The sequence below is a fragment of the Bos indicus x Bos taurus genome, chromosome 19 (genome assembly GCF_003369695.1).
Source record: "Bos indicus x Bos taurus breed Angus x Brahman F1 hybrid chromosome 19, Bos_hybrid_MaternalHap_v2.0, whole genome shotgun sequence".
In the NCBI taxonomy this organism is placed as follows: Eukaryota; Metazoa; Chordata; class Mammalia; order Artiodactyla; family Bovidae; genus Bos; species Bos indicus x Bos taurus.
The window spans coordinates 36,549,016-36,569,285 of record NC_040094.1 but is presented as its reverse complement, the minus strand read 5'-3'; the positions used below and the strand labels follow the sequence as shown (position 1 = coordinate 36,569,285).

The window sequence follows — 20,270 nt, the reverse complement described above, 5'->3', positions numbered from 1 at the left end:
TTGACCTGAAAACTCATTCTCTAAGCGGTAGCAACATTTATAATCTGACATCATTAAGTTGTATATCTTTTTTGCTCAAGGCCATATTATAAATTTTATCTGGCTTCTATTTTGAAAGCTCCAGGTTTTGTAAAACAGTTGTAATATTGATATTGGCATTTATTATCACTATATTTTGTGTGAAGTTAAAAGCAAAATGCTGTGTACACGTAACTGGCATTACACGGTGTAAGTGAAACCGATTGGTGTCATTTCATGGAGGCTCTGAAGAACGCTGGTACCATAGTCCTTTATGTCTCAGTGCAGAGAGGAATTCAGCAAGAGCACAGTGGTGGATAAGAAGTGATCTATTAGAACGGCACACCTGTGAGGCCCCACGCGCCCAGGAGAGAAATGCCGTGCTCTGCGAACTTAGTGGTCTACAGTTTTCATAATCAAAGGAATAGTGAGGAGGGGGAGAAGACTTCCTTGTCTTTCTTGAATAGATGCCATGTTTTCATCGTCAACTCCTCCTCCAGATTGGGCATAGGAGTTTTCTTGTCCCTGTGTGATCAAGCTAGGTCCACAAATTTGTTTTTCACATGTGTAGAGCACATATTCTAGGGATCATTAACTTACTTAGCTCACTGGGCAGGATATGTGTCTCATGCCCCCATTGGTTTATGGTTTAGGAGCATACCCTGTGCTTCTGTTGCTAAGCAAGCCTGTTTGGTTTTGTGGTTAAGCAAACCTGCTTTCTTGAATAATAATTAACTTACAGAGATCTTCCATATATTTCTATTTTCTATTTCTCTTTCTAATCCCTAGTAGGATTAAATATTTAATCATCTATCTTGTCGTTTCATTCTGTCCTTATCATTTCCCCCCTCCAGGTGTTTACCCTTTTATTCTTAAAAGAGGGGGTAAGGGGTGAAGTTCTTTCAGTCAGTAGCTACTTTCAGCTGAGAATGGGCATAGGCCTGTCAGGGGAAGGAGTGAACATCTGGCTGACTGTCCCTTTTTTAAAATTTATTTTTAAATGAAACAGGTGAATATTTGTAATGATAAAAAGTATAATTCACAAAGAAGATAGACATCATAAACCATCAGACACCTAATAACAAAGAAGCATGGATACATAAAGCAAAAATCAGAACAAATAGAAGGGAAAAGAAAAAGTAGTCACAGTGACACTAACATTTCTCTGAGAATATTTTATCAAGTGCAGGAAAAATAAGAATAGAAGCATCTTGAATGATGTCATTAATAATTTTTTTTTTACATGTATAAATAATCAAAATTCTTTAATTGTCAACTAGAATCTTTTTTTAGTATTTTCACTAAATTACTGATGTTTCCTCTGAAACATATAAGGTTTTTAATGACCAGACTTTACAGGTGAGACATTTTGAGTTTCTCTCGGTTTTTCTTTTTTTTTTCTTTTTTATTTTTTTATTTTTATTTTTTTATGTTAATAAACTTCTGTTTGATTTTGTCCTGCTATTCTGTCATTTCTTACAGAGATCCTCAGCTAAGAACTCAAAAGGGTAAAGGGAAATAAGCCTCTATGTCACCCTAAGTCAGCTTCAATAATTGCCATAGTGAGCAGTCTTTTTTTTGGGGGGGTGGGGGATGAAATGTCCTATAGCTATCAATTAGGTCTAACTGGTCTGTTGTATCGTTTAAAGTTTGTGTTTCCTTGTTAATTTTCTGTTTAGTTGATCTATCCATAGGTGTGAGTGGGGTATTAAAGTCTCCCACTATTATTGTGTTATTGTTAATTTCTCCTTTCATACTTGTTAGCATTTGTCTTACATACTGCGGTGCTCCCATGTTGGGTGCATATATATTTATAATTGTTATATCTTCTTCTTGGATTGATCCTTTGATCATTATGTAGTGACCTTCTTTGTCTCTTTTCACAGCTTTTGTTTTAAAGTCTAATTGTCATTAATAATTTAAATGTAGATTTCTGTTTATATTATATTAATCTTATATCCTACACAAATATATTTTGTCGCTTTTCTATTTGGAGAACTGCAAGTCAGTGTCACTCTGGTTAGCATTATCTTTTTAGTTCTCTTGGATGTTAAGCATTGAGGAATCTAAAAAAAAGTTTAGGAATCTAAAAAAATACAACAGTAAGCATCAGAAAAGTCATTAAAAGAGATTATAACCATAATTTTAAAGATCTGAACCATTTTTTTCCCCAGTGGTTTCCAAATCCAGAAGGGGGTCACTTGAGGCCTCAATCTGTTTGTTTTAATTAGGCCCAGAGTCTCAGTGTTTTATATTTTAGGGTCTGTTGAGTCTTTTATGTCAGTTATAGATTTAGTCCGTTCCTTTTTTTCTGTTAATATCGTTTGGTGATGAGGGTTCCTTTTTGTCCCTTGAGAGGTAGAATGATTCCTAATTTAGTTAATACGTCCCTTTTATTAAAGAAATAGGGTAATTAGGCATAAACAGAAGGCAATGTAGAAACAGCCGGTTTTTTATGTTACAGAAAAGGGGTCCCAGGAAAGTGGGCCCCTGTCTGTTTCCTGACATTCCCATTACATATTTCTTTCAGTTGATAAGGTTTTCAGTCCTTTGGGTTAAGAGCAAGAAGATGCAGCAGTGTTTATGAGAAATTCTATCAAGTGGCCTGCCGTTTCAGTGACCGCCTGAGGCTCAGTGTTAGTTGTATATATGCCGTCTCTGGGCAGAGCCACTTCTAGCCTTGGGCCCTGTCAGTCTTTGGATTGTGAAACCATCTATGGTTGTGGGCATCTGGGGCCTTCACTCTGCCAATGCCCTGGCTGTTTGCAAGGGCATGTGGATCACTATTTCTTCTAGTGTCCCTTCTATCCACACAGGGCACACTTATTTTGCCTAGGTGCCCAGTAACCATGGCTTTGTAGTCTACCATGTCCAGTTTGGCCCAGAAAGTCTGGCCTCTTCTTTGGTGGTCCCTGAGTGGACAGAGCCGTCACAGTCATTTGAGCCTTTTCTTTTTCTCTTTGGGTGCCGTCAGCGTTTTTGGCCATATCCCAGTTATTGAAAACCAGATAAGCCAGTTGGAGTAAATCACTCATAGATGGTCTGAGGACCAGCAGTTTTTTTTTTTAATTTTGTGCCTGATGTCTGGGGCAGACTGGGCTATGAAGTGCATAGCCAAAAGGGCTTGTTCCTTGAGGGAAGAGTAGTCCATATTTGTGTACTTTTTAAAAGCTTGTATTAATCACCCTTGAAAAACTATAGTGTTTTCATCCTGTCCTTGTTTTTTTTTTTAATAACAGGGTTCTCTGTGAACTTTTTTATACCACTTGTTAAACAGTTAATCATATGGTCCCATCTATCTCTATCAATAAAATTTACCTGATGATTGCATTGTGAATCTGCCTCAGGGAACAGTGTTGTTCCCTGCCTGGTGCACTGTATGGCCTTACTGGGTTGCCATTTGATTAGCATGGGCTCTGTCTATAATAGGCTTGGAGCCTTGGCTCCCGCCTGTGAGATAGCCCTTGTTGGAGCAGCCATTTTCATGAATACAGTAGCTTTCACCAAGGCAGTAGTTAGCTATATGAGAACTTCCTTCACATGGTTAAAAAATCCACCATATAATTTAATTAAGATTTGTACTTAACAACTTTAGATGTTATCCCTTCTACAGTAGTCCCCCAACCAGGTGTTAATGTCTGAGAACTTGCCACAAAGGAATAGAACAGAAAAAGTCCCCAGTGAACTGGTCTGGCTGCAAATTGGAAATAAAGGATCAGCATTTTTAAAGGTTGGAAGGAGGGAAAGACTGACATTAAGGCTCAGGAAGTCATCCTCCGTTGGACACTTTTAGTAATTGGGGGGAAAGTACCTCAAATCCTGCCCTGCCTCCCCACTCACCAAAAGAGTTGATTCCCTTCAATTTTTTTGGGGGGGTGTGGTGAGGGGAGGAGGCATGGTATACTTAAGAATACCCAGTAAGAGGTATTTTATCTGGTGGGACACAGTTCATTAAATGTTTATTTTTTTTAAACCATATATCCTTTGGTTATAGATTATAAGCATTTGATCTTTTTTCAAAGATAAATTACAATGATCAGCTTCAGAAACAAGCTTAGAATACCTTCTTAGTAACTCAATTAAGTTTTACAATAATATAAAATAATGACCAAGGCTATTTCAAAAATTAAGTTTTAAACAGTAGATACGTTCCCTGTCCTAATAATTTTCAGAATTTGGTGAGGCAGAATCCCCTTCTGTGGTGGCTCATATGGTAAATTCAGGAGACCTGGGTTTGATCCCTGGGTTAGGAAGATGATCTGGAGGAGGGCATGGCAACCCACTCCAGTGTTCTTGCCTGGAAAATCCCATGGACTGCAGCCCTCCAGGCTCCTCTGTCCATGGTGTTGCAAAGAGTTGGACACAACTGAGTGACTAAGCCTCAAGTAGCAGAGCTAAAATTTAATATTTATAAAAATACAATTTTCCCAAAATTACCCTCACTTTTACCACACATAGCCAAATTAAGATAGATTTGTTTGTAAAATAAGATAAGTCTGGTTAACTGATCTTATAGGCTTGTATGTTTTGTCCAATAAAGAAGAAGGATACCCCAAGTGAAAAACACATTTTTATCCCCCCTCCCCTTTTTTTTGATGAGTGTATTAGCTTTGTAGCCAAGAAAAGCTTTAGCCCATTAAATTAAAAAATGGGGTTTGTCAGGGAGCTGGGAAGAGTCAGGCAGCTGTCTTGGATTTCCCATAGCTCTGTTTAATTTACAGCTTAGTTTTTTAAATTTAGGACTGAAATCTTATAACCCAGTTTAGAACTTGAATCCACGTAGTTGGGACTCCAGCCTAGCCAAAACCCATATTGAAACTTGAACCTGAGCTCTTTTAATTGAGATTACACACCTGGTTTTAGGACTTCATGAAATTCAGATTTTTGATGTCTCATCACAGAATTCAGGAGAGACAAAGTGATGGGTATTTATTTAGAGAGAAGCACAATTCACAGAGTTGTGTGCCATCTCAAAAGGTAAGAGGCGTTATGAAAAACAGTCTTTTGAGTTTTAATCAGGGATAAAAGAACAGTCTCAGAATTAAAGTGGTTTCTTGCCAGATAAACTGAGATAGAAGAGAAGAATGAATTGCTCTAGTGAATGTAGTAAAAAGTCTTCTGGAGTTAAAAAGGGAAGAAATAGAATGGAAACACATGTAAAGCATAGAAGGAAAACCTCAGAGTGAGAGAGAAGAGTATAGATTATTAAATTCTGTAACATCATTTAGTGGCTGGCTTTATCCCAGGCTAGCTGTTGGATGTGTGCAAGCATAGCCTTTATATTCTTTTTATGTTTCTATGCAGCCACTACTCGAACCTTGTCAAAGCCACCAGAGAGTGAAATTCTTCCTTTTCATAAACCATTTCCCTTGTCTTCTGCACCAGCAGAAAGATCCCTTCCACAACTCCTGCCACCTTTCTGTGGCAGTCCATGCTGATCACCATTGTTCTTCCAGTTCCTTCTCTTTAAACATTTATATCATCAATCCCCTGGCCTGTACTTAGGTACCCAATCAGAGCTCCAAAGCATTCAGGGTTGATCGGCCCAACTGCAACAGGCTATCATCGAAAGAGCACCCTCCCTGGAACTCTTGGCCCATGGCATCCCATGGCCCTGCTAGGACCTGATCCTGGACCTTCCTTTTTTACCACAGACCTGCCGCAGTCACCAGCTGAAACTGATTGATGTCATTTCAGGAGGGCTCTGAAGAGCTCTGGTACCACAGTGCTTTATGTCTCAGTGCAGAGAACAATTCAGCGAGAGCAAAGTGGTAGATAAGTGGTTTATTAGAATAGGACGCTTGTGAGGCATATAAGCAGGTGGGTGAGAAATGCCATGCTCCAAGAACTTTCTCATTGGAAGCACTGATGCTGAAGCTGAAACTCCAGTACTTTGGCCACCTGATGCGAAGAACTGACTCATTGGAAAAGAAAGAGCCTGATGCTGGAAAGATTGAGGGCAGGAGGAGAAGGGGATGACAGAGGATGAGATGGTTGGATGGCATCACCAACACAATGGACACGAGTTTGAGCAAGCTCCGGGAGTTGGTGATGGACAGGGAAGCTTGGCATGCTGCAGTCACAGGGTCACAAAGAGTCAGACGTGACTGAGTGACTGAACAGAACAGAAGAACTTAGTGGGCTACAGTTTTATAAAATCAAAGGAAAAGTAGGAAGGGAGAGAAGACCTTATCTTTTGAGTAGACATCATGTTTTCATCATCAGCTCCTCCTCCAGGTTGAGCAGGGGAGTGTTTTTTGTCCCTGTGTGGTCAAGCTGTGTCCACAAGTTGTTTTATTTGTGTGCAGAGAGCATGTCCTATGGATCATTAAATTAACTGAACTCACTGGCAGGATATGAGTCTCATGCCACCATTGTTTTGTTTTGGGGCATGTCCTGTGCTTATGTTGCATGGTTTGCTAAGCAAGCCTGTTTGGTTTTGTGGTTAAGCGGACCTAATTTCTGGAGTAATCATTAACTCACAGGGGTCTCCCATATTTTTTTTACTTACAATCTCCTAGTGGGATTAACTGTTTAATGACCTATTTTGTTCCTTCATTCTGTCCCTATCATAAGCTTTGGATAAAAATATCGCCGTCTTTCTTATTTTTCCAGTTAATTGATAAAGCAACTTTATTTGTTGAATGTCTGATATTTCCTTCTTGAAGACAACCTCCTCTCCTTAGTTACCCCCAAACAATAGGCTTATTCAGAACAAAAAAGTAAGGTCTGTCATGACGGGCCGAGAGCTGTGGACTCGGTAAGAGTCCTCTGGCGCTTTGTCTCTTCTGTTGCCCTCCTTGGTGTGTGTTGGATCCCGCACAGTATGAGGGAAGATTGTTTGCCGTTGCCTTTGTGATGCCTGTGCAGTCTGCAGTCCTGCAGCACTGTGGCGGCGCCCAGCTTAGGCTCCATGGTGAACACTGTGTTCTCTCTTGTGTTCCCACTGCCTGGTACTGTGTCCTTTGGATTGGGTCTGGAGGGGTTTCCAGCTGTAGCCTCACAGGGTGATACACCTAATCTCCCTTTCCGGATTCTTCATGTTATGGTATTTTCCCTCTGTTTGGAGCTGTCTCTTTTGATTGTGTAGTCAGTGTATGATGTTTGCCCAAAATTTGGGGTGAAGATTGCCCTTAGTAAGACTAGAGTCTAGAATCATTGTGAAGATTGATAATCCCTAGCTGAAGTAACCCTAGTAGTTGGAAACAGGTATCTGGATTGATTCCAGTCAAGGAAATTAGGGTGTAGACTTTTGGTGGAGTACTAGAGTGGGAGGCCCAGTTTTGTGGTATTATAAACCAGCTAGACAAAGACTGTTAATAGCCCAAAGATAGTCTGTGGGACCTTTAACCATCATTTTCCTATGGAGAAAAGAAACTCTTCATTGGATTTTTCTAGTTTCTTTTTCCTGGTTAATACTTTAAGTTAGCACATTAATTTTTTTTAATAACTTTTTTGACTAAGTGATACATTAACATGGTGCAAAAATCCAAAAGGTACAAATGAATGGTTAGTGAAAATTCTCTTGTCACCCTGGCCATTTACTTCCCTTCACTGGAAGTGTAGCCAGTTATACTTATTATGTATCCTTTCTGTTAGGCAACGTTTTAATGGGTATGTTGGCTCTTTAAGCTAAGTTTAATATCAGAAAGAATCTGTTGCATAGTATGAGCCTTTCAGGCGTGGAAAAGAAACGTGTCCCATTATAGATAAGTAAATTGACTCTCTGGTCTATATACTTAGCTCATGTGATTTGCTTACATGAGTGTTGAGAAGCTAATTAACTCTTAAATACATTACCGACATGTGGTTTTGTTTTTTCCTTTTGGATCCACGAAGTTAAGAAATAGACTGCCATATGTCATGGGATGTTTAGTAGGTGGATAGCAACTAGTTTCTACATGTTACTGTGTTTCAGCTATCTCTAATGGCAGTCATTTTATTTCCCTTTGGTGATGAATGTTGTGACAAAAAAGTATAATTTATTCTTTCAGTTTATTTATGGGTATTACTGTTTACATTTAGAAAATTAGTCAATAAGTTTACTATTTGGAGAGCTGAGTCTCTGGCCTGCAATTAAAATGGTAAATGTTATCCAAGAGAAAGAACAAAAGTTTGCCAAGCATTTTATAGTGACCTTATATTTGGGTTATACTTGATGCATGGAGTCAGACTTATTCAGTGTCTGAGCCTACATTTTATTTGAGGCGCTTAAAAAGTAAGAGACTCTCAATTGTCAGTCAGTAATTGCAAGCTATTAATCCTTATTGATTCATTTCCTTTCTTAGGTTTGAAAGAGAAGATAGTGAGGAGCTTTGAAATTTCCCCAGATGGGTCCTTCCTGCTTATAAATGGTGTTGCTGGATATTTGCATTTGCTGTCTATGAAGGTGAACCATTATTAGCTGTTGCTTTTTCTAGGATAAGACATCAGTCCAAGTAGGAATAGCCTTGAACCATAACTCATGGCGTCCTTAAATCGGCATCCCAAGTGGAAGCACACAGGGGCTTGGAGAGAAGTTGTGGGCAGCAGGGGAAGAACTTTTGTGGTTTTTTTGGAGTATAGGGAAAAACAAAGTTAAGTAGGTGCTACAAAACAAGAGAACTAGATCATTTTTATTCTACACATTGTGATTCTTCTTTACAACTCCTAACAATTTGGTAAGTAATATTTCTTATTCTTTCAGACTAAAGAGCTAATTGGTAGTATGAAAATTAATGGGAGGATTGCAGCATCCACATTCTCTTCGGATAGTAAGAAAGTATATGCATCTTCAGGTAAGTTAACAACAAGATGTGTTTAAATATCAAATTTAATCAAAACTGAGTTTGATTTTAGACTTCTGTGTTAGTAAGAAAATCATTTTATTTTTAGAATTCATTTTTCATTGCTGTTTGCTTTCTCATTTACTGACCAGTAATGGTGAAAGGTTAACTGCTTAATGTGTACTATTTGGAGAAAAGATGGGAAGAAGGTTCACATTTGAAAGATAATTCATCCTGAGATTTTTTTTTTTTTTTTTTTAAAGAATTGCATTTAGGGTCCACCCTCTTTTTAAAATATTTATGTAGGTATTTTTGGCTCTGCTGGGTCTCTGTTACTGGGTGCTGGCTTTCTTTAGTTGTGGTGCTTGGGTGCTACTCTAGTCGTGGCGTGCAGGCTTCGAATTGCAGTGGCTTCTCACTGCAGAGTGTGGGCTCTACGGTGAGCGGCTGCAGTACTTGTGGTGTGTGGGCTCAGTGGATGTGCACAGGTTTAGTTGCGCTGCCGCATAGGGATCAAACTGGTGTCCCGTGCATTGCACAGCAGGCTGTTAACCACTGAACCACCAGGGAAGCCCCATTCTGAAACTTCCTTTTTTTTCTTTATAAAAGTTACTTAGAATCACTATTTCTTTTCCTTTAGCCCCCTTTCACTTGGATACTGTTTGGAATTTTCTTCACTACTGACTGAAAACAGTTCTGATCTCATCCTGATATTTCTATAATACTGTTTTTTTTATTAATTTATTTTTTATTGAAGGATAATTGCTTTACAGAATTTTGTTGTTTTCTGTCAAACCTCAACATGAATCAGCCATTGGTATACATATATCCCCGCCCTTTTGAACCTCCCACCCCAGCCCACCCTTCTCTGTTGATACAGAGCCCCTGTTTGAGTTTCCTGAGCACTACCGCAAATTCCTGTTGGCTATCTATTTTAAATATGGTACTGTAAGTTTCCATGTTATTTTTTCCATACATCTATCTCACCCTCTCCTCCCCTCTCACCATATCCATAAGTCTATTCTCTATGTCTGTTTCTCCTTTGCTGCCCTGTAAATAAATTCTTCAGTACCATTTTTCTAGATTCCGTATATGTGCATTAGAATACAATATCCTTCTTTTTCTGACTTTCTTCACTCTGTATAATAAGTTCTTTTCTAGGTGCATCCATCTCATTAGAACTGACTCAAATGTGTCCCTTTTAATGGCTGAGTAATATTCCATTGTGTATATGTAACAATTTCTTTATCTGCTGCAGTGAACAGTGGGATACATGTGTCTTTTTCAGTTTTGGTTTCCTCAGGGTATATGCCTAGGAGTGGGATTGCTGGGTCGTACGGTGGTTTTAGTCCTAGTTTTTAAAGGAATCTCCATACCATCTTACGTAGTGGCTGTATCAGTTTACATTCCCACAGTATGCAAGAACAGTGCGAGAACTCTTGCCAACAGTGCGAGAACGTTCCCTTTTCTCCGCACCCTCTCCAGCATTATTGTTTGTAGGCTTTGATGATGGCCATTCTGATCAGTGTGAGGTGGTATCTCATTGTAGTTTTGCTTTGCAGTTCTCTCATAATGAGTGATGTTGAGCATCTTTTCATGTGTGTGTTAGCTATCTGTATGTCTTCTTTGGAGAAATGTCTGTTCAGGTCTTTTTTCCACTTTTTGATTGGGTTGTTTGTTTTTCTGGTATTGGGTTGTATGAGCTGCATGTATATTTTGGAAATTGACCCTTTGTCATTTCATTTGCTGCTATTTTCTCCCATTCTGAGGGTTGTCTCTTCACCTTGCTTATAGTTTCCTTTGCTGTGCAAAAGCTTTTAAGTTTAATCAGGTCCCATTTGTTTATTTGTGTTTTTATTTCCATTATTCTAGGAGGTGGGTCATAGAGGATCTTGCTTTGATTTACTTCATCAAGTGTTCTGCCTGTGTTTTCCTCTAAGACTGCTTCAGCTATTTGGGGTCTTCTGTGTTTCCATATGAATTGTGAAAATTTTTGTTCTAGTTCTGTGAAAAATGTCATTGGTAATTTGATAGGGATCACACTGAATCCGTAAATTGCTTTTGGTAGTATAGTCATTTTAACAATATTGACTCTTCCTACCCAGGAACATGGAATATCTCTCCATCTGTTTATGTCATCTTTGATTTCTTTCATCACTGTCTAATAATTTACTGTGTACAGTTCTTTTGTCTCCTTCAGTTCAGTTCAGTTGCTCAGTCGTGTCCGACTCTTTGCGACCCCATGAATTGCAGCACACCCGGCCTCCTTGTCCATCACCAACTCCCAGAATTCACTCAGACTCACGTCCATCAAGTCAGTGATGCCATCCAGCCATCTCATCCTCTGTCATCCCCTTCTCCTCCAGCCCCCAATCTCTCCCAGCATCAGAGTCTTTTTCCAATGAGTCAACTCTTCACATGAGGTGGCCAAAATACTGGAGTTTCAGCTTCAGCATCATTCCTTCCAAAGAAATCCCAGGGCTGATCTCCTTCAGAATGGACTGGTTGGATTTCCTTGCAGTCCAAGGGACTCTCAAGAGTCTTCTCCAACACCACAGTTCAAAAGCATCAATTCTTCGGCGCTCAGCCTTCTTCACAGTCCAACTCTCACATCCATACATGACCACAGGAAAAACCATAGCCTTGACTAGATGGACCTTTGTTGGCAAAGTAATGTCTCTGCTTTTGAATATGCTATCTAGGTTGGACGTAACTTTCCTTCCAAGGTGTAAGCGTCTTTTAATTTCATGGCTGCAGTCACCATCTGCAGTGATTTTGGAGCCCCCCAAAATAAAGTCTGACACTGTTTCCACTGTTTCCCCATCTATTTCCCATGAAGTGATGGCACCAGATGCCATGATCTTCATTTTCTGAATGTTGAGCTTTAAGCCAACTTTTTCACTCTCCACTTTCACTTTCATCAAGAGGCTTTTTAGTTCCTCCTCACTTTCTGCCATAAGGGTGGTGTCATCTGCATATCTGAGGTTATTGATATTTCTCCCAGCAATCTTGATTCCAGCTTGTGTTTTTTCCAGTCCAGCATTTCTCATGATGTACTCTGCATATAAGTTAAATAAGCAGGGTGACAATATACAGCCTTGACGTACTCTTTTTCCTATTTGGAACCAGTCTGTTGTTCCATGTCCAGTTCTAACTGTTGCTTCCTGACCTGCATATAGGTTTCTCAAGAGGCAGATCAGGTGGTCTGGTATTCCCATCTCTTTCAGAATTTTCCACAGTTTATTGTGATCCACACAGTCAAAGGCTTTGGCATAGTCAATAAAGCAGAAATAGATGTTTTTCTGGAACTCTTTTGCTTTTTCCATGATCCAGCGGATGTTGGCAATTTGATCTCTGGTTCCTCTGCCTTTTCTAAAACCAGCTTGAACATCAGGAAGTTCACGGTTCACATATTGCTGAAGCCTGGCTTGGAGAATTTTGAGCATTACTTTACCAGCATGTGAGATGAGTGCAATTGTGCAGTAGTTTGAGCATTCTTTGGCATTGCCTTTCTTTGGGATCGGAATAAAAACTGACCTTTTCCAGTCCTGTGGCCACTGCTGAGTTTTCCAAATTTGCTGGTATGTTGAGCACAGCACTTTCACAGCATCATCTTTCAGGATTTGAAATAGCTCAACTGGAATTCCATCACCTCCATTAGCTTTGTTCGTAGTGATGCTTTCTAAGGCCCACTTGACTTCACATTCCAGGATGTCTGGCTCTAGGTCAGTGATCACACCATCATGATTATCTGGGATGTGAAGATCTTTTTTTCTTGCCATCTCTTCTTAATATCTTCTGCTTCTGTTAGGTCCATACCATTTCTGTCCTTTATTGAGCCCATCTTTGCATGGAATGTTCCCTTGGTATCTCTAATTTTCTTGAAGAGATCTCTAGTCTTTCCCATTCTGTTGTTTTCCTCTATTTCTTTGCATTGATCTCTGAGGAAGGCTTTCTTATCTCTCCTTGCTATTCTTTGGAACTCTGCATTCAGATGCTTATATCTTTCCTTTTCTCCTTTGTTTTTCGCTTCTCTTCTTTTCACAGCTATTTGTAAAGCCTCCCCAGACAGCCATTTTGCTTTTTTGCATTTCTTTTCCATGGGGATGGTCTTGATCCCTGTTTCCTGTACAGTGTCACGAACCTCATTCCGTAGTTCATCAGGCACTCTATTTATCAGATCTAGGGCCTTAAATCTATTTCTCACTTCCACTGTTTAATCATAAGGGATGTGATTTTGGTCATACCCGAATGGTCTAGTGGTTTTCCCTATTTTGTGTCCTTAGGTTAGTTTATTCCTAGATATTTAATTCTTTTTTTGTTGCAGTGGTGAGTGGGATTGATTTCTTAATTTCTATTTTTGATATTTCATTGTTAGTGTATAGAAATGCAAGTGATTTCTGTGTATTGATTTTGTATCCTGCAACTTTGTTAAATTCACTAATTAGCTCTAGTAATTTTCTGATACTATCTTTAGGGTATTCTATATACAGTATCATCTCATCTACAAACAGAGCTTTACTTCTTCTTTTCCAATCTGGATTCCTTTTATTTTCTTCTCTGATTGCTGTAGCTAGACTTCTAGAACTATGTTGAATAATAGTGGTGAAAGTGGACACCCTTGTCTTGTTCCTTATCTTAGGAGGAATGCTTTCAGTTTTTCACCTTTGAGAATAATGTTTGCTGTAGACTTATCATATGTTGAGGTAGGTTCCTTCTATGCCCATCTTTTAAAGTTTTAATCATAAATGGGTGCTGAATTTTGTCAAAGACTTTTTCTGCATCTATTGAGATTATCATATGGTTTCTATCTTTCAATTTGTTAATATGGTGTATCACATTGATTTGCATACATTGAAGAATCCTTGCTTCCCTGGAATAAACCCAACTTGATCATGGTGTATGAGCTTTTTGACATGTTGCTGAATTCTGTTTGCTAAAATTTTGTTGAGAATTTTTGCATCTGTGTTCATCAGTGATACTGGCTTGTAGTTTTCTTTCTTTGTGTTTGGTTTTTGTATCAGGGTGACGGTGGCCTCGTAGAATGAGTTTGGAAGTGTTTCTTGCTCTGCGATTTTTTGAGAGAGTTTTAGAAGGATAGGCATTGGCTCTTCTCTAAATGTTTGATAGAATTCTCCTGTGAAGCCATATGGTCCTGGGCTTTTGTTTTTTTGGGAGATTTTTGATCACAGCTTCAATTTCACGGCTTGTAATTGGGTTGTTCGTAATTGGGTTGTTCGTAATTGGGTTGTTTCTATTTCTTCCTAGTTCAGTCTTGGAAGGTTCAACTTTTCTAAGAATCTGTCCATTTCTTCCAGGTTATCCATTTTATTGCCATACAATTGTTCATAATAGTCTCTTATAATCCTTTGTATTTCTGCATTGTCTGTTATAACCTCTCCTTTTTCATTTCTAATTTTGTTGATTTGATTCTTCTCTTTTTTCTTGACGAGTCTGGTTAAAGGTTTGTCAATTTTGTTTATCTTCTCAAAGAACCAGCTTTTAGTTTTATTAATCTGTACTATTATGTCTTTCATTACTTTTTCATTTATTTCTGCTCTGATCTTTACAATTTCTTTCCTTTGGGGTGTTTTTTGTTCTTTTTCCAGTTGTTTTAGGTGTAAAGCTGGGTTGTCTATTTGATGTTTTTCTCGTTTCTTAAGATAGGATTGTATTGCTATAAACTCCCCTCTTAGAACTGCTTTTGCTGCATCCCATAGGTTTTGAGTTGTTGTGGCTTCCCTGTCATTTATTTCTAGAAATTTTTTTATTTCTCTTTTGATTTCTTCTGTAACCTGTTGGTTATTTAGAAACGTATTGTTTACTCTCCATATGTTTGTGTTTCTCACAGTTTTTTTCTTGTACTTGATACCTAGTCTCATAGCATTGCAGTCAGAGAAGATGCTTGATACTTCAATATTCTTAAATTTGCTGAGGTTTGATTTGTGACCCAAGATGTGGTCTGTCCTGGAGAATGTTCCATGTGCACATGAGAAGGTGTGTTCTTCTGCATTTGGATGGACTATCCTGAAGATATCAATGAGATCCATCTCATCTAATGTATCATTTAAGACTTGTGTTTCCTTATTAATTTTCTGTCTTGATGATCTGTCCGTTAGTGTGAGTGGGGTGTTTTAGTCTGCTACTATTACTGTGTTACTGTCAGTTTCTCCTTTTATGTGTGTTAGTGTTTGTTTTATGTATTGAGGTGCTCCTATGTTGGGTGCATAGATATTTACAGTTTTTATGTCTTCCTCTTGAATTGATCCTTTAATCATTATGAGGTGTCCTTCCTTATCTCTTGTAAGCATCTTTATTTTGTCTGTTTGTCTTATATGAGGATTGCTACTCCAGTCTTCTTTTACTTCCCATTTGCATGGAATATAGTTTTCCATCCTCTCACTTTCAGTCTGTTTGTGTCTTTAGGTCTGAAGTGGGTTTCTTGTAGACAGCATATATATGGGTCTTGTTTTTATATCCATTCAGCCAGTCTCTGTCTTTTGTTTGGAGCATTTAATCCATTTACATTTAAAATAATTATTGATATATATGTTCCTATTGTCATTTTCTCAATTGTTTGGGGTTGATTTTGTAGATCTTTTTTCTTCTCTTGTATTTCTTTCCTATAAGTCCCTTTAACATTTGTTGTAAAGCTGGTTTGGTGGTACTGAATTCTCTTAACTTTTGCTTCTCAGAAAAGCTTTGTATTTCTCCGTCAATTCTGAATGAAATCCTTGCCGGGTACAGTAATCTTGATTGTTGAATTTTCTCTTTCAGTACTTTAAATATATACTGCCATTCCCTTCTGGCCTGCACTTTTTGCTGAAAGATCTGCTGTTAAGTGTACGGGGTTTCCCCATATGTTGCTTGTTGCTTCTCCCTTGCTGCTTTTAATATTATTTCTTTGTGTTTAGTATTTGTTAGTTTAATTAGTATGTGTCTTGGTGTGTTTCTCCTTGGGTTTATCCTGTATGGGACTCTCTGCCTTTTGGACTTGATTGACTATTTCCTTTTTGATGTTGGGGAAATTTTCAACTATAATCTCTTCAAAAATTTTTTGTACCTTTTGTTTTTCTCTTCTTCTCCTGGGACCCCCTATAATTCGATGTTGCTGCGTTTGGTATTGTCCCAGAGGTCACTGTTCTTTTCATTCTTTTTACTTTATTCTGCTCTTGAGAAGTTATTGCCACCATTTTATCTTCCAACTCACTGATTTGTTCTGCTTCGGATATTCTGCTATTGATTTCTTCTAGAGTATTTGTAATCTCAGTATTTGTGTTGTTTGTCTCTGCTTATTCTTTAATTCTTCTAGGTCTTTGTTAATTGATTCTTTCATTTTCTCCATTTTTGTTTTCAAGCTTTTTGATCATCTTTACTAGCATTATTCTGAATTCTTTTTCAGGTAGTTTGCCTATTTCCTCTTCGTTTATTTGGACTTTTGTGTTTTCGTTTGTTCATTAATGTAGTATTTATCTGCCTTTTCATTATTATTATTTTTTAACATTGTGTTTGAGGTCTCCTTTTCCAGCCTTCAAGGTTGAATTCTTTCTTCCTTTTGGTTTCTGCCCTCTAGGGCTGGTCCAGTCGTCTGTGTAAGCTTCCTGTAAGGTGAGATTTGTGCTGAGTCTTTGTTTTTCCTCTGATGGGCAAGGCTGAGTGAGGTGGTAATCCTGTCTGCTGATGATTGGGCTTGTATTTTTGTTTAGCTTGTTGTTTAGATTAGTTGTCCTGTATAGGTCTTGTATTCAAGTGGTTTCCTTTGTGGGAGTTCTCATATTTGATACTCCCTAGGGTTAGTTCTCTGGTAGTCTAAGGTCTTGGAGTCAGTACTTCCACTCCAAAGGTTCAAGGCTTTATCTCTGGGCAGAAACAAAGATTCCACAAGTGGTTTGTTATGGCATTGTGAGATTAAAATAAATATCCAAAACCAAGAAACCAAAGATGAAAGTGCAAGTCGCTCAGTTGTGTCTGACTCTTTGCAACCCTTTCATCTTTATAGTCTATGGAATTCTCTAGGCCAGAACACTGGAGTGGGTAGCCTTTCCCTTCTCCAGGGGATCTTCCCAACACAAGGATCAAACCCAGGTCTCCCACACTGCAGGTGGATTTTTTACCAGCTGAGCCACAAGGGAAACCTGAGAATACTAGAGTGGGTAGCCTATCCCTTCTCCAGCAGATCTTCCCAACCCAGAAATCAAAGGGGTTTCCTGCATTGCAGGTGGACTCTTTACCAGCTGAGCCACAGGGACCCCAGACAAATGGCAGTTATAAAATCAGGCAAATAATCATTGAAATAATGGAATATGCATATACACCCATAAGTATATACACCCATAAGCCCAGTCAAAACAGTCCAACAAAAATAAAGCACAGTAGATTGACCTGGTGAACAAAGGAGATCTGCCCGTTAAGAAGACTAACTAAAACACAAACTGGAAAACAAAGCACAGTGCCAGGTGGGGAATAAAACAGAGAAAATAAAATTTATGTTTAGAGGAAAGGTAAGAATGAAAAGAAAGAATAGATATGCAAAGTTAAATAGAGGTAGATAAAGAAGATTTATATACATTAAAGATTAACTGCAAGGGGAAAAGAAGAGTAGGAAAGGCAAACAAAAGAGTAAATGTAGAAAAAATAATAATAGATTTTAAAAGTTAAAATTGAAAAAAGAAAACAAAAAAGGAAAACTCCACAGAACTGCAAAAGCCCAACATAGAGGCAGAGGTTTGTAACAGCAATAACAGTTGTGACTGAGAAAAAAAAGAATCAAAAGCCTAATTAGATTTTATAGTGCCAGTAAAATCGACAACTCCAGCCAAGGTGGGGGGTGGAAATGGAAGGAAAAAAAAAACCCCAAAAGAATCTATAGAACAAGTCCAGACATAAAAATAATAAATGTTTTTCATGAGTCACTGCTGTCAGAGTCCTTTCTCTCGCTGGGAGTCACAGTCCACCTTACCTCCCTAGGATGCCCTCCAATGCTGGACTTGCTGTGGGGCAGCTCAGATTCTAATTTGGTCCTACTCCTGTGTGTCCTTGCCTCCAATACCCACAGCTGTCAGAACCAGTGCATCTTCTTTAGTAGGAGCTCTCAATGTCCTTTGATATATTCCATAGACATAGAGTCTGCCTAGTTGATCTTGTGGAGTTAATCTGCAGCTTGTACAGCTGGTGGGAAGGTTTTGGGTCTTCCTGCTATACTGCCTGTGGGTTTCACTTGTGGTTTTATTACCACCTCTCATGTGGGTCATCCAATGGGGTTTGCTCCTGAGGCTTCCCTTCCCTTGAGGACTTGGGTGTGCCCCTGTGAGGGCCAGGTGTGAAGGTGGTGCAGCTGCTTGGGTTGCAGGGGTTCTGGCAGCACCAGGTACTCAGGGGAGTTGGCAGCTAGGGCAGCAGGAAATACAGTGCTCTAGAAGGGTATGGCAGCAAGTATTGGCTGATATGCTCCAGTATCCTTGCCTGGAGAACCCCCTTGACGGAGAAGCCTGGCAGGCCACAGCCTACAGGGTCGCAGAGTCGGACATGACTGAAGTGACCCTGAGCGCATAGATGCAATGCTTTTTTGCCTGTGGCAGCTCTGCCCGTGTGGAGAGTTGAGCGTGAAGGTGATGCAGCAGCTTGGCTTGTGGGGACCCTGGCAGTGCCAAGTGTGCAGGGACAAGACTCCCTCTGCTGCAGGATTTATGGCTCTATCATCTTCCTAACCCAGGAATTGAACCTTGCAGCTCCCACATTGTAGGAGCCACCAGGGAAGCCTAAACAGCATCTATTTTCCCTATTAATTAATTAATATGCTAGGTTTTTTGAGGAGTAAGGAATAAATATTGATACAGAGTAGTAATGTTCCTAGCGAAATTGTCCTTGGATCCTGGGAGAGTCAGAGTTTGGGAGAAGAGTTAAAGGGTCAGCAGAGGTACTAAGATTTGGTTATATGAATTGGATATAGATATTATGAATTGGATATAGATATTAAATATTTACACAGTATGATGGTCTTACCATAAGAAAGTTACCATAAGAAAGTTCCTAAAATTAGAGAAGGAGTAATCAAAAGTTGAGCCTTGGTAAGTTAGGGAATTACCTGTATTTTGATTGGTATTCTCTCCCTTCCCTTTTTTTCCTTTCCTCCTTATATAAGAAGTGATTTATGTGATTAGCATCATGTTGTTTGTATTACCTTATTTTATGTATATGAAGAGTATTTTGATAGGATTGTTGAAGAAAGAGTTCACCTTTTATCTTTTCAACTTAACTGCTTCTTTCATTTTGTTTTCTGCTGGATTAGTTATTGCTTCCTTTGCCTTAAGTCATCCATCAACTTATGACCATCTAATACTCTTGCTTTCTAGATGGTCTTCCTGCCCTTCATCCCTTCCCTTCCCATTTTAGTCTGTTACTAGCAAATTTTTAAACATCTTTCTTTACTGTACCATGACTCTACAGACAAACATACAGGCTTTAAAATTTGTACCTATTAAAATTTTTCCTAAATACATATTGTAAATCTAAACCCTTATGTCAGCCTGGGAAAGTTTGTTAACAAAATAGTTGAAACAGTGAGATTCATTGAATTCTCATTGAAAGAATAGTAGTATAGAAGGATGAACATTAGAGCGATAATCACAGTAAAGAGAGAAAATAGACGAGTGAGAGGCTACTTTTGAGATGCATATAGGGTCATTATACAGATCTATAATGGGTCTGAGGAAGAGGGTGATCATCAATATGGAATATATAGGAGAGAGAAGAAAGAATAAGGACAGATTTTGGTTGTTAGATGACTATTTCTACCATGAAAATGTGTTTTCATCAGATTTATTATCCCCTTATTCTCCCTTCTCTAAACTATTTGTGCTAATTACCCAGAATTGTAAAGTTCAATTCACTTCAGTCGCTCAGTCATGTCTGACTCTTGGCAACTCCATGGACTGCAGCATGCTAGGCTTCCCTGTCCATCACCAACTCCTGGAGCCTGCTCAAACTCATGTCTGTCGAATTGGTGATGCCATCCAACCATCTCATCTTCTGGTCGTCCCCTTCTCCTCCTGCCTTCAATCTTTCCCAGCATCAGGGTCTTTTCCAGGAAGCCATTTCTTCGCATCAGGTGGCCAAAGTATTGGAGCTTCAGCATCAGTCCTTCCAATGAACATTCAGGGCTGATTTCCTAGGATTGACTGGTTTGATCTCCTTGCAGTCCAAGGGACTCGCAAGAGTCTTCTCCAACACCAGAGTTCAAAAGCATACCTCCTAGGAATTGTACACACATCCTTAATTATATCCTGTTAGTCTAGACCAGTCATCCTTCACTTCTTCTTCCTCCTCTTGACGTCATCAGTATCATCATCAGTTTGGTGTCCAAATCACCTGGCGTTACATATTAGGTACTCTAATACCTATTGATAGATGTTGGAAAACCTGTGCTTGTGGATATTTTGTTTTTTTTTTCAAATTTTGCTATAGTAATTTATCTGAGTGAAATGTAGG

The 20,270-nt window shown here is 39.0% G+C and overlaps 1 protein-coding gene across 1 annotated transcript in view; it reads left to right on the top strand.

Moving 5' to 3' along the window:
- UTP18 (UTP18, small subunit processome component) overlaps window positions 1-20,270 on the top strand; it is a 58,376-nt gene that overhangs the window by 17,692 nt on the left and 20,414 nt on the right. The window contains exons 8-9 of the mRNA XM_027517500.1: window positions 8,307-8,407; window positions 8,705-8,795. Of these exons, the coding sequence (XP_027373301.1) occupies window positions 8,307-8,407; window positions 8,705-8,795 (192 nt within the window). The remainder of the gene's footprint in view (window positions 1-8,306; window positions 8,408-8,704; window positions 8,796-20,270) is intronic.